Raw genomic sequence first — 13,694 nt, forward strand, 5'->3', positions numbered from 1 at the left:
TAGTATTCACATAACTTCACCTTATTTTAGTCATTCGATGTCCATTGCAATGGAGGTGTCTAAGGACACAGTGATAAACCTTAGGAAAACGTAAAGGAAGATGTTATATGACTGAACAGAACATCACCAAAACTAACCATTCTATATTAGGAGGCTTTTGCCTTAAATTGCAAAGTCACAACCTCTCCACGTGTCCTTTCTTAAAAAAGGCACAACACATCCCAGCAGAGTCAACAAGCTGTGCTGCCTATCTCTGCTCTCAGCAATAGACTCAGGAGCCTTTTCTGACCATCTGAAGAGATGAGTAACAGAAAAGCTCTGCCTCCACACATGAGACTGGAGTTCCAGATGTCCCTGGGAACAACCTATGAAAACCTTCCAAAGAGCCATTCCTCCTTTTCAAAGTCTCTTAAAATTAACATTTGTCTTTATTTCTTATTAATTTAACTGTATTCTTACACAAGACTCTTACACACAGGTTTTGAAAAGCTGGATACATTCTTTATCGCATTTTACTAATAGAGAATTAGAGTCTGTTTAGAAGGATTCTGTTTTGAAGTTCTCCCTCTAACCCTTGCAGTTTTCCTGCAGCTCTTGCAGATGCTAATGGAGGGAAGCATAAAATCAAGAAATGCCCTGTAGGTGCTTTTACCTCGGTGCCTTCTCTGCATTATAAGGAAATATCATCGGGGAAATTTTCCTTAAATACTTTTTTTTTGCAGAAATTTCTCGGCAGCTGCAGGTGAATGGACAGTTTGTGAACACTGAGTGCCTTAATATTGTGTTGCAATAAAATCCTTGCATACTGGTGAAGTTACTGTCTACTTATTATTCTGACTTCACTAGACTTCTTAGAGGAAAACAATTTGAGCATGCTTCCTGCTACAGATATAGCTTGTGCACTTTCCTTTATCAAAAGTCATACTGTGACTTAGTTTGAGCTGTTAAAAAGGAAGATGTACATAAACCGTGTTAACTGCTTTCTCCAGACACTACAAATTGTACCTGGTGCTGTTTCCTCATAAACAGTTATCAAGTTCCCTTGTTGATCAACAGTGATCAACCTTTACCATCTTCATGTCTGACTAAAAATTCATCAGGAACAAACACCAGGCCTGGTTTTCCTCTGTTCATGAGCTTGGGGATCTCGTTATTTTCAGAATATTCGTTAAACTCTCTACTTACTCTAAAAATCATAGGTTTTGGTTTTGGAGGTTTTGTTTTGTTTTTTTTTTTTTTTTTGCTGCTGAGTGACTAGTGGGCAGCTGCCTCAGGCATTTGTCCATTCCACAATACAGGATCTCATAATTCCGTGTACTCGGACACTGTGTCTTCAAGAGACAGTCGCCATAAATAGACACCACCTTACAGTATTTGACATTGTCAAAGCACCAGTTAATGGTCACCAACAGCAATTAACTAATTCATCTTCAGGGCAACACCGACATAATTAACACATGAGTAAAATGAGATTTAGGAGTTAAGTCAGTTGCCTGGGCAGAGGCCTTCATGGTCTAGTGGATTAGACATCTGCTTCTCCAACCAAAGAAGTTGAGTCTAATCCTTTTTCTGACATTGATTTGTTGCATGACCTTACAGAAAGTCAATTAACTTCTCTGTCTCAGCTGCCCTAGAGATAATGATGCTTACCTACCTGGTGACACATGGGCATTTTGAATCTGTACTAAATGATATTCTTAATGTATTCTTAGGGCCCATCAGAGGAAGAGGTGAAACATTAAAGCTGTGAAGCTTTAATGTCCTTGCTATTTTATCTAATTCCTCCCCCACACACCAGAAATAGCTTAGGGGTAAGGACAAATTTCTTAGGCTAAGGTGCTCCCCATACAACTGTGTCTGGCATCAGGAATTTTCATCAGATCCTGTTTGACCAGTAAAGTTATTTACAACACAGGTCAGCACTAGAATTGCAACGTAAAGTTTAAAATAAACTTGGCCATGGAAGAAAACAGCATCCTTCCCATGCTACCATTAGGCAATGAACAGATTGTACTCCTGATTCAAAGGAGTGATCATGCACCATCCATCCCCAGTTCCCTCTAAATGATACTTCTGCAAGATAATTTCTACAGGTGTCCTGACTCATAGCAGGGATACAAGCCCAAAGGAAAAGTACCTGCATACATGCATCTCCTGGAGCAGACCCACCTGATCTTGACATCTCTGAGCAGTGGGGGGCGTTGTACTTAAGAGAAGGACAACTAAAATCTGCTCTGTTCAGTTTGCGAGAAGCTGTCCTTGAACTTCTTTCCTTTTCATGATGTGCTACAGAGCATTAAAAAATACTACTATAGTCGGCATTTGAACTGCCTGGCAGGTATCTAGGCTGGTGGTGTGCACAGGTAACTTTGTATCCCTTTTTGTGTATTTGACCTTCCTTTTAATTTTTTCTACAAAATATTCTGTTGCTACATCTAATGTTTCCTAGGCCCATAAAACCTCCCACAATTCTAATATAGCAAGAAACCAGTCAAATGGGACATAAGAATTCAACATTTACCTTTATTTCTGTGAGCAAGCTTAGTATTCCTTCTCTTTAATAATGAAGGAAACATCAAGCACATTTTTGCCTTTCGCTTGCTGAATTACAGCAAGCATGGTGAACTGTCACGCAACCAGAAAATTTATAACCTGCTCCTGCTTCTGCTGTGACATTGATCACTTCTCAGCATCCTTTCTGCTGACGATCCGCCTGTGTGCCGGCTGTTTCATTTCACTGCCCTGCTCTCTCTACCCTCAAACTGGTTAGCACTAGTCTCTTCTCCACCCTCCCATCTCCATTGATAATGTGTTTAACATTTGCTTTGATGCTATTCCTTGATGCTTTTCAAAATCCTTCTTGGAAGGAAGACCATTAAAAAGAAACCCTTTGGGGAAAGATGGAGGAAAGCTAAAGAACAAAGTGTTATGTGCTTGTGTGTCATACTGCTGCAGGCTTTGTCTTGCTGCAAACCTGGAGATGACTCAATGTAAACCCATACTGCTGTAATTAGGGAATAAATATTGTATTCTCCTAAAATACATCTGGGCTAGTTCAATAAACCCTGATTTACAGGCTGCTACTTGTGCAAACATCTGCATGTTAAATTCCAGTAAATTACTAGTGAGTGGTCAGATCAGTAATACAGAAATTCCCAAGGCTGAAAGACTGTCTATAGCTTGTTCCTATGTATTTACTTACTGCAGAGGCCACTGGTTTGACTAGCACAGATCAAATGGCTCCATGTCTACACACTGTGGAAGAACTTAAAGGTGACTTGTAACAGCTTATGAAATGTACTCTAGGATTGTATTCTGAGCATGGCAAGGAGCATAAACTAAAACTGTATTCACCTCTCAGTGCCTAAAATACAACTTTTCAGTGCTAGTTTTGGCATGGATTAAAATTACCTGTGTGCTAAGAAGTGATTAATATGTAACACATTTGGCACAAGCAGAACATATAATTACATTAAGACATTACTGGGTACTCCTTCTAAGCATTTGTAGCTTATCTTGTAACATCATCTCATACACTTGCATGTTTGGTTGGGGTGCATTTTTTTGTGTCTTTACTATATGGACAGTGAGAACCTGTACCTTTCTGCACCTAATCTAATAATACATTGAAGCATCCATTTAACTTTAAGGCTGAGCTTTAGATCTCTGCTGCATCAGGCACTTTGTTTAAATATGTATCTTTTAGTTTTATATTGCATATTTTGCAAGATTTCATAAAATTATGCAACATCCCAGTTCTATAGTCTACACTACAGACCAACAGGTGTGACTTCAACTTTATCTATTGATACAGTAAAGAACATGTAACACTAGGAAGGATAACTTATTTTTTGTCTTATTGATTCTTTCCTTTAGCTTTTGTTTAACCTGATATACAAACAATTACATTTTCCTGTGAGATGTTTTCCCATTTTTTAAGTTTGGAATGAAGTAGATGTTTTGCATTTTTATTTTTTTTTTGAGTATAAAGTGTATAGACCTTCAGATTTATATTGGCTTTGCTGTAAATTAATGCTGCTGAAGTCAGTGAACACACTTTTACCTACAGTGAGCGACCTTGTAAAATACATTCAGATGAAACAGGGTCTACCTGGATTGCAAGAGGGAAAGGAAATCAGTTTATCTTAAGTTTGGTAATTTGGTAATGGTTATTCTAAACAGTGTTTTTACTTCTTAGTATGATCACTAGAAGACAATGTATAGTCAGTATTAAATCAGGGCAGATTCAGACGATAAAAGCAAAGCTTAATCTTGCTAGGATTAGTGACTCTAAATTGATACGACTGAAAAACATTGCAAAATGCTGAAGTTAGGTGGCTTCGGGGCTTAGCAAAACGCCTTGCCTGGTAATTATCAAAAGTCTTCAGATACACTGATTGCACCTGGAACCTCTGATTGGATTACCAAAATAAATAATAATAAGAAAAAAAGAAGTTGACTGTAGTAGCCTCATTTGTACTTTAATTAAAAGCTTTGTTTTTAAATATAACTGATTCCCTGAGGTTATTTTTAAAATAAGCTTCTGGCAAGGCAACAGTGTGGTGGATTAGAGGCTTGGAATTGAGGAAAAATCATCATTCAGCATACAATTTAGAATAATGTGTGCATATATACAAATACATGTGTATACAACATCATGTAACAGGATACAGGACTGGATTTATTAAAGCCAAATGAAAAGATATTTCCTGTTTTAATATTCTAGATCTCTTTTAATATATGTGATGTAGATATTGCACTGAAGCCTGATTCATATAAATACCACAATGACTGCACATCAATCTGATCAGGCCAGTGAAAGCTCTGTTTTACTACATATGTAAAACCAAGTTATCAACTTAGCTGTCTGCATCTACAACTCCATCTAACAGTGGCTGTTACACTTGATGTGGATACATAAGACATATCACCCATCAGCTCACTGTTTATCATGGAGCATGCAAGTATGAGTTGAAAAGCAGCAGGCACAGATAAAGCACAGTCATGGAAAAGGAGCAACGGGATAGCAGTAAGGGGAGTGGATTGGGGGGGCTAATGAGCAGTGTTAAAAGGGGAGTGCTGGGGGGGAGGGTGAAAGATCTGTATGAGACACGGGTGAATATGAAAAGCCAGAAAACAAGACATTTTTCTATTTCTTATTTCAGAAGAGAACTTACAGCTTCCAAATTTTAATGGGCAAGCATGTGCATCCATGGGGAAATCTTCAAGCTGCATGGGACATTCAGCAGAGATGGTCAATCTGTGGGGGAGTAAAAAGAAAACATAATTTTTTTTCCCTGCACCTTCTCTTTAGCCTCCTCACCACAATACATGAGTGCTGACACAGGCAAGCTTTTCCTGAAGGTTCCTTGTTCCTGCTGAAAACTCAGCAACCCCCAGTTAAATTGAATGTGAGATAAGCCAGGGGGACCACAGTGTGTGCATGCCATAGGCCTTATCTAGCAACCCTGAGACACATGAAATGATTTTATTTATGTAAGCTGTCCCAATGAGATCATTCTTTCTTATTAGTACGCAAAGAAACTCCTGTGATGGAGCTTCTGCCACACACCTTATACTTATCTCCTTTCTGTACATACTGCAACTGGACTAGGAATTTGACTCCTGCGTATAGCACTGTTACAGACATAAAAAAGCATTGACTTTATATGTAGATGTAACTATTTAAATACATAAAACAAATAATTACAAATAAAAGTACATAATATAACTATCTATAACTATATATAAAGTGATATATCATCAAGGACATATATACATCACTTTATACAGCACTATAGTTAGATTCTGTGGAAATCACATGGTATTGGGGTAGTCCGTTTCAGTTCAACACACTGTGAATTACCTGGGCATCTTGTCAGGAAAAAACAACAGGGTGACTTTCCCTAGACAATGTATTGCCTAGGGATGCAATTCTATCCTAGACTACTTTGCCACTGTGTGGAAATACTTGATCTAGAGTGGACATAGCGGTAGGGAAAGAAAAACTCTTAGGAAAACATAGCCACGTCTTATGGATGTTCTGTATGATTGACAGATCAAGCTGAACACTAAAAAAGTCTGAGGTAAATTTCTGAGCAGTGTAACATCAGTTATACTGATATCAAATGCATCAAATACATCAAATATATCAAGAGAGCCAAAGCTTACTTCTAGCACAAGGAAAAACTGTTTTGTTTATGCCATTTTGATATTTGCAAAATACACAGTTTGCTCAGGAGAGTGAGGATGCAAATCTCATTTTACATTATAAGTAATCTTATAGTTTTCTCATTTTATGCTATTCCACTTCAGAGGCAACAGATCAGAGACACCCGAAGCCTTACAGACTGCCTGGTGCTGGGGCTCTGCTGGAGGGCAGTTCCTAAGAAAACTATTGCCTGGGGAGCAAAAATCTGCAAAGAAATCCACAACACCCTACCACCAGAACGCAAAGTACACTTTCCTATCACAAAAGCAACACAGAGCCATACTCCCTAGCTATATATACTCACCACTTCCTACTAGCGCCCCAAAGTGCTACAAGAACTTCTATCCAAGGGGACTGTAAAGGGTAACAATCTGTCCGTGTACAGATGGCACAGCGTTCAGCCAGTCCAATTCAACAGAACACAATGATGCCTTGCTGGGGCACTCCAGCTACACAGAAAATAAACTGGGGGAAACAGCTCCACTCTCTGCCAACACAGAGAAATTCTGGAGCTTTACCAAAGGCTGGAAATGGCAAAATAATCACAGAAAAATGTAATAGTATCATTGGCTAGAGATCATATTCTGAGGATAAGCTGGGAAACAGGAAGCAAAAAGGCAAACTGCACACAGTAATAGAAAATTTAAAGATAATATGCCAAAAAAAATCCAGTTCAGAACAGAGATAGTGTACCATTTTGTAAGAACAGACAGGAGGTTACAATATAGAAAAAAGTTCCTGAAGCCTGAGATACCGGCCCTTAGGCAAAACTGTCCTTGGGCTTTATTTTTGTAAAAGAAATTTTAAGATCACTCAAATATGGAGTTGTCTGTCGTGGAGAATGCCCCTGGGTACCAAAGCCAGCAAAGCCAAAGTCACCAAGAGTGCTGCGTGGATGAATTTTACAAGCTGGTTCTAGTAGCATCCTGTCCAGACCTTGCATCTTTTTCATAAAAATCACTCTAATGGGTACTTGAAAGCAAGGTTACCATCCCTCCAATGCATTGTTATATTTTCCATGCTTAACACTGCAAATTTAATTTTCTTGATAAATTCAGAAACCTTTCTCCAAGAGCCCATAAGAAAGCTGGCATGTTTTACTGCACTTCATCTCCTGTCACTTTTTCTACCAACAATTTAAGCATGTCATTTCAAAGGATGCAACACTTTATTATACATGCTTGTAATTTGCAAACATCGAAGGAGGGGATCCCTATATCCATCTTACAAAGACAACAGGTGTAGAATCAGGAAGTGAAGGAAGATTCAGTGCAGAATTATGCATAAGACCTTCTGTTTCATCTGACTGTCCTATGAATTGTATCCTGCTGCCTGCATCTCTGGAAACAACCCTTGTGTATAATGAGGAAGGCTGTAGACATTCATCAACTGTAAATGTGGAAGAGAAGGTGATTTGTACAGAGAGTGTGACCTAGTGGAATTTAATTAAGTCCCTCCAGAAATTATTCTTGCCTGTCTTAAATGAAAGGGTAGCAGATAAGGCTGGAGGGCATCTGGCTGCCACTACCTGACTCAGAAGCCCCAAAAATCCTTCTGGTGCCATGCCTACTCCTCTGTCCCCTCTGAATTTCTCATCCAGCAAAAGGCGGCAGATCTCTTAAAAGGATGATGCCTGCTGCAGTCTTCTGGGTCTATCTTGGAGGTAGAGAGAACGAAGTTTAGCAGCTGTGAATGTGCTTGGGTACAGCCTTTCCTTTCGTTAACACAAATTCTTTGGATGAAAAAGTTCTTTCTGCTCTCTATCAGTGATATCTGCATACTTCTTTCCTTTTCCAGTGCCTCCATCCTAGGACCACTCCTAGTCTGGCCATCTTGAACAAGTGAACTGGCTATGCTATTTGTTACATGCTATTAAAAACCTTGTAGTTGAGCCTCTTAGGTGATTTTAAAGTGCTCACTGAACACTCTCCTTAGATGCCTCCTACAAAAGTGTACATTACAAGAGGCTTTTGAAGTGTCTTGTAATGGCCAATGTGACAAAATATTTGACAGGAGACTTCTAAGAAAACTTGACTATGAGTTCTCATACAAAGCACAAATGTCACTACCCTGAATTTCTGCAGGGTGTTCTGTGCCAAGCAGGAGCTGCTTTTCATTACTGTGTGAGGACCTAAAAACAGTCACTAAACTGACTCCTGGTTCAAAGAGACTGGATTTTCTATTGCATACAGAAATAAAAGCAGCACAACAGCCATCTCTTACACTCTGGGAGCAGAAAGCATGGGTCACTGCATACAGATTTGCTCCTCGGTGCAGAGTACAAACTATATATTCAGATCATAGCTTCAGGACTCACAAAAAAATTGATATCTGCATCTACTCCTTCAAATATCATCTGGGGTGATATTGGCACACTTTGGCTTTTAACATTGTGATGAAGCTTAGGTACCCTCTGCATACTCTAGTTTTATAATATATTATTTGATTATAATAACATTATTCTCAGTTTGCATCTCTTTAAAAAGAAAGGAGGCCTTGGTATCCTTTGAAACAGCCTTTGCCTAATCCTTTTAAATAGGGTGACTCCAGAATGATCTTGCTGTGCGCAAGGAAGTACAGTTATCTGAGCTAGAGACAGTCCCCATACCAGGATTTTTCTGTCACAGCACGAGCATTTCTCAAAGGTAGTTCTTCTCAACCAAAGCATTTAAAAGCTTTCCTCCTCCACCATCATTCTGTCTTAATAAAATCCCTGTAAGACTAGTTTCACTCAAACAGAGTTTATGACAAGATTATAGGTGGCTGTTAAAGGTCCTTTGCAATGGGAGAATGAAACTCTGATTTTATTGAAGATAATGGTAAAATTCTCCCTGACTTAATGGGGCCCCTATTCACCCAAAAAAATGTAACAAACCCTGATTATAGTTGCTGATTTATTACTGACAAAATTTCACTTTCATAATGCTCCAAATACTCACACTACTATCCAAATGTTAATCAACTAACAAAATGCTATTGCATATCTTAACTATCTGAAAAGAAAAATGTTAGGTTTACAAATTATTTAATCTGTCATCTATAATAGTATATGAAAGCTTTATTAAAGCTTCATTATGTATAGCCTTAACTTTAAGAACATAAAGTGATTACTGAAGTTCTGTTTCAAGACACATAAGCAAATATCCCTCTCAGAAAAGCACAACAATTCAAGCAGCAGAATTCGTCACTCCAGAAAAGTCACCTTCAACCATTTCCACTGGGGAATTAAGCATGACAGTGCTTTCAAGAGACTGCTCCTTTTTAGCAAGAAGGAAAAGAAGGAGGTGTTAAAGTCAAGGATGTGGCAAGGAAATAAATGCAGATATTAGGGAGCCAGACATTTGCAGTGAGTGTGTTTCAAGGAGAGGTGGGTGTCCCTCGGTAGAAGTCCCTGAGACAAAAAGCACCCTGTCCTGCAAGACCCTGTTTTAGGGCACTGCAGGGACCCCTCAGCTGTCTCTGTGACTCCCTCAATGCAAGGGAAAAGAGTGGGGGGACTGAGCAAAGCTATCATCTCTCTCCTACCCTGGCAGTGCAGAAAAACACTTTCTGGAGTATTATCTGCCGCTACCAGGCAGGAGGGGAGGGCAGTCATGTGCCTGGGGAGCCCACAGACAGAGCAGAAACTTGCTTTTTCTTATCAGCTACTAGCTTTAGTATGCAAACAAATTAAAACAGAGAGCTTTAGGATAGGGGAGCAGAAAGGCAGAGTCACCAGTGCCTTCTGGGAGAAGTTAATTCAAGATAAGTGTTGAATAACAAGAGTTACTGAAGAACGGGACACAAGGAAACTTTTGTTGGTGCTAAGGTACTGTGGCCAGAGAGATACAAAGCTTTTCTGACTGTTTGCCTTAATCCCCAAATCAGTCCCATCTTCTTAGTTGTTGTGGTGGTTTGAGCCAAAATCCAATTTCCAGGCTTTCCCCACTCCTTCCCGCAATTTTATCTCAACACCAAAGAGAAACTTTCAGGCAGACACCTCTATAGGGGAAAAGGGGAAGTATATATACATTTATTCTACACAAATAAATACTGTACAAGCTAAAAGCAACTATATATATAATATTACACACTTCTATCAGTCCCTTTAAGCTTCTCCCTCAATTCAGTCCAGGAAAAGCCCTTCAGGCTGATAGGTAAAGCAGTCTTTCTCTTGTGGGAGTGTTCAGGGAACCTGATTCACTCCCTCCACCAACCTCCAGCTGTTTCCTGAAGTCTTTTCTTCCCCACGAAGTCCAAGAAGATAGCTCTGAGTCCTTTCTCCTTGGTCCCGTGCCATCTCTGCTGTGTGATTCTCTCTCTCATACCTCGGTTCCATGCTGCTGTAGTTCAGTTCAGCTTATTACACGTACACGTCTTGGAACCTTCATTCCTCCTCCGAGTTTTCGGCTGTCCTCCATTTAAATCACTGCAAGGACATCCTCCGGGCCTTTCTCTGGTCCGTCTCCAATTTCGCCTGGGGTTATCTCCCTGGCACCGGGCTGAATTTCGCCCATCCACTTTGGCTCAGCTCCAATGCTGAGCCTCCCCTCCACTTTACAGTGAGAGGGGAAAAAGAAGAAGCCCCCTCCACAATCTAGCTGCAAAGGGGTGGGGGGGAAGAGGACTTGGCTGCAAGGCCTGCCTCTCTCTCTCTCCCGCTTACCAGCTGTTTGTGAGTCTCTTCCCTCACAAACACACACTCACTCCAATGCTGCCTCCAACCCTGGCTTAGCCAGAGCTGAGGGCCACAGGGCCCCCCTTCCCCCCAGAAAGGAAAGAAGGGGGCCCTGCCACCCCTGGGCCTTTCTCACACCCACACACCCACAGAGCAGCAGACAGACAGATCGATTGCCAACAACTTCTGCCAGTTGTGTATATATGATTTTTCACAGGAGCGAACAAAACGAGCAGTGATTGGCCCTCTAGGGGAGACTGCCCTGGCACCCAATCACCTCTAGGCCCCCCGGCTCCCAGAGGGGGCAATTTCAAACCATAACAGTTGTTTATTTCTGTGCACTGCTCTTACCCCTGATTAAAGGGAGCATTTTGATGCTGTTTTGGCACCATTTGCGCTGGCAGCCAGCACCTGCTACGGGGCTCAGGTGAGCCCAAGTGCTGTTCCCAGCATGAGGCCAGCCATCACCATTTTCCCCAGTAAAAGGCAAAATGTTTGTTTGAAAGTCATATTAAACCTATCTCAATCTATCTCGCCAACATGCCAACAAAGAGTTAAGTGGATCCAGCCTTAGTCAAGCCATATCCCACTCCATGGGGCTGGCTGGCTCCCTGCAAAGGGAGACTTCAGGGCTGAGTCAGACTCTTTTCAGGAGAAGCTTCCCTGGGTACCTGCTCCAATAGGACCTCGGCAGAACAATTTGAGCCCTTGTGACATCTCTAGTATGTCCACGGGCACACATGTGGATAGGAGAATAAGAGAGTTGATGTGTTGGTTTGTTTTTTTTCAAAACTGTGAACACATGGTTAGGTTTGTGAAATTACTCATTTAGCCTTTGCTGAGGACAGGACACAACTATTCACCTGTTCTCCCACTGTGATGTCTTGGGAACACTTCTATAACCACACTTATTTCTTTCACAGAGTTTAGAGCAAGAGTTGTTTCAGGCCCCAGTGCAATAAGTGTTTAGCCCAGGGAACTGATGTCTCCCTGTGTCCCTTAAGTAAATGTAACATGCGTCTACATAAGCATATATGTATACACATACAAATACATATATCACCAAATCACAGAATATGCTGAGTTGGAAGGAACCCACAAGGATCATCGAGCCCAACACAGGCCCTGCACAGGACCATCCCCAAGAGTCACACCAAGTGCCCAAGAGTATCATCCAAACCACTTGAATTCTCAGGATGGTGCTGTGACCACTTCCCTGGGGAGCCTGTTCCAGCACCCAACCACTCTCTTCGTGAAGAACCATTTTCTAACATCCAACCTAAACCTCCTCGACACAATTTCAGGCCATTCCCTTGGGTTCTGTCACTTGTCACCACAGAGAAGAGATCACTGCCTGCCCCTACTCTTCCCCTCTTGAGGAAGTTGTAGACTGCAATGAGGTCTCCCCTCAGTCTTCTCCAGGCTGAACCAGTGACCTCAGCCACTCCTCATACAGCTTCCCCTCAAGGCCCTTCACCATCTTCGTTGCTCTCCTTTCGACATTCTCTAATAGCTTAATGTCTTTCTCACATTGCAGTGCCCAAAATTGCCACAATATTCAAGGTGAGGCCACACCAGTGCAGAGTAGAGCAGGACAATTCCCTCCCTCGACTGGCTGGTGATGCTTTGCCTGATGCCCCCCAGGACATGGTTGGCCCTCCTTGCTGCCAGGGCACTGCTGACTCAGATTCAACTTGTCGTTGAATGGGACCCCCAGGTACCTTTCTGCAGTGTTGCTTTCCAGCATCTCATTTCCCAGTCTGTACAGACTTTCGGAGTTGCCTCATCCCAGGTGCAGAATCCAGCACCTTCCCTTGTTGAAATTCATATGGTTGGTGATTGGCCAGTCCTCTAATTCTTTGAGGTCTCTCTGCAGGGCCTTCCTGCCTTTGAGAGAGTCAACAGCTCCTCCCAGTCTTGTGTCATCTGCAAACTGCCTTAGTATCCCTTCCAGTCCTGCATCCCAGTCCTTTATGAAAATGTTGAAGAGCACAGGGCCCAAGATGGAGCCCTGTGGAACCCCACTAGTGACAGATCACCAGTGTGATGTTACCCCATTCACTATTACCCCCAGTGCTCCACCCAAGAGCCAATTGCTCACCCACCACATGATGTGTTCATCCAGCTGTGTGCTGGACATTTTGTCCTGAAGGATCCTGTGAGATCCTTTCAGCTTTACTGAAATCCAAAAAGATTACGTCAACTGGCTTCCCTTGATCAGCTAGGTGAGTTACCTTGTTATAAAAGGAAATCAGGTTGGATAAGCAGGACTTTCCCCTCATGAAGCCGTGCTGGCTGTGACCCATGGTTGCGTTGTCTTTCAGGCGTTTTTCAGTACTTCCCAGAATAATCTTCTCTTTAAGTTTACCAGACATTGAAGTGAAACTGACATGCCCGTAGTTTCCAGGGTCCTCCTTCATGCCTTTCTTGAAAATCAGGACAACATTCGCCAGCTTCTGGTCAGCTGGAACCTCTCTGGATTCCCAAGACCACTCAAAAATCATTGAAAGAGGTTCTGTGATGACATCAGTCAGCTCTTCAAGGATTCTGGGATGAATCCCACCAGACCCCATAAATTTGCAGGGATCCAGCTGGAGCAGCAGATAACGCAGACACCTAACTCCTTAAGAAAGTCACTGTTCTGCACTGGGAGCAATTCTTAGTCAAGAGGCACAGCTGTAGAAATCAACATTACAGATGAACAGAATTAGCTGAGATGAATCCCACCCATCTTGCCTGGTGCCCTCCACCACAGCATTTTATAGATTACTCAATATCAGTTGGATATTTCAGCACAAACATAAATGTACTTCAGGGGACAGTATT

General features: G+C 41.6%; 1 protein-coding gene across 1 annotated transcript in view; it reads right to left on the reverse strand.

The window, feature by feature from the left end:
• Positions 1-13,694, reverse strand: part of GABRA5 (gamma-aminobutyric acid type A receptor subunit alpha5) — a 53,237-nt gene that overhangs the window by 23,140 nt on the left and 16,403 nt on the right. Inside the window, exon 5 of the mRNA XM_064646231.1 lies at positions 5,178-5,260. Coding sequence (XP_064502301.1) covers positions 5,178-5,260 — 83 coding nt within the window. The remainder of the gene's footprint in view (positions 1-5,177; positions 5,261-13,694) is intronic.

The sequence above is a fragment of the Pseudopipra pipra genome, chromosome 2 (genome assembly GCF_036250125.1).
Source record: "Pseudopipra pipra isolate bDixPip1 chromosome 2, bDixPip1.hap1, whole genome shotgun sequence".
NCBI lineage: Eukaryota > Metazoa > Chordata > Aves > Passeriformes > Pipridae > Pseudopipra > Pseudopipra pipra.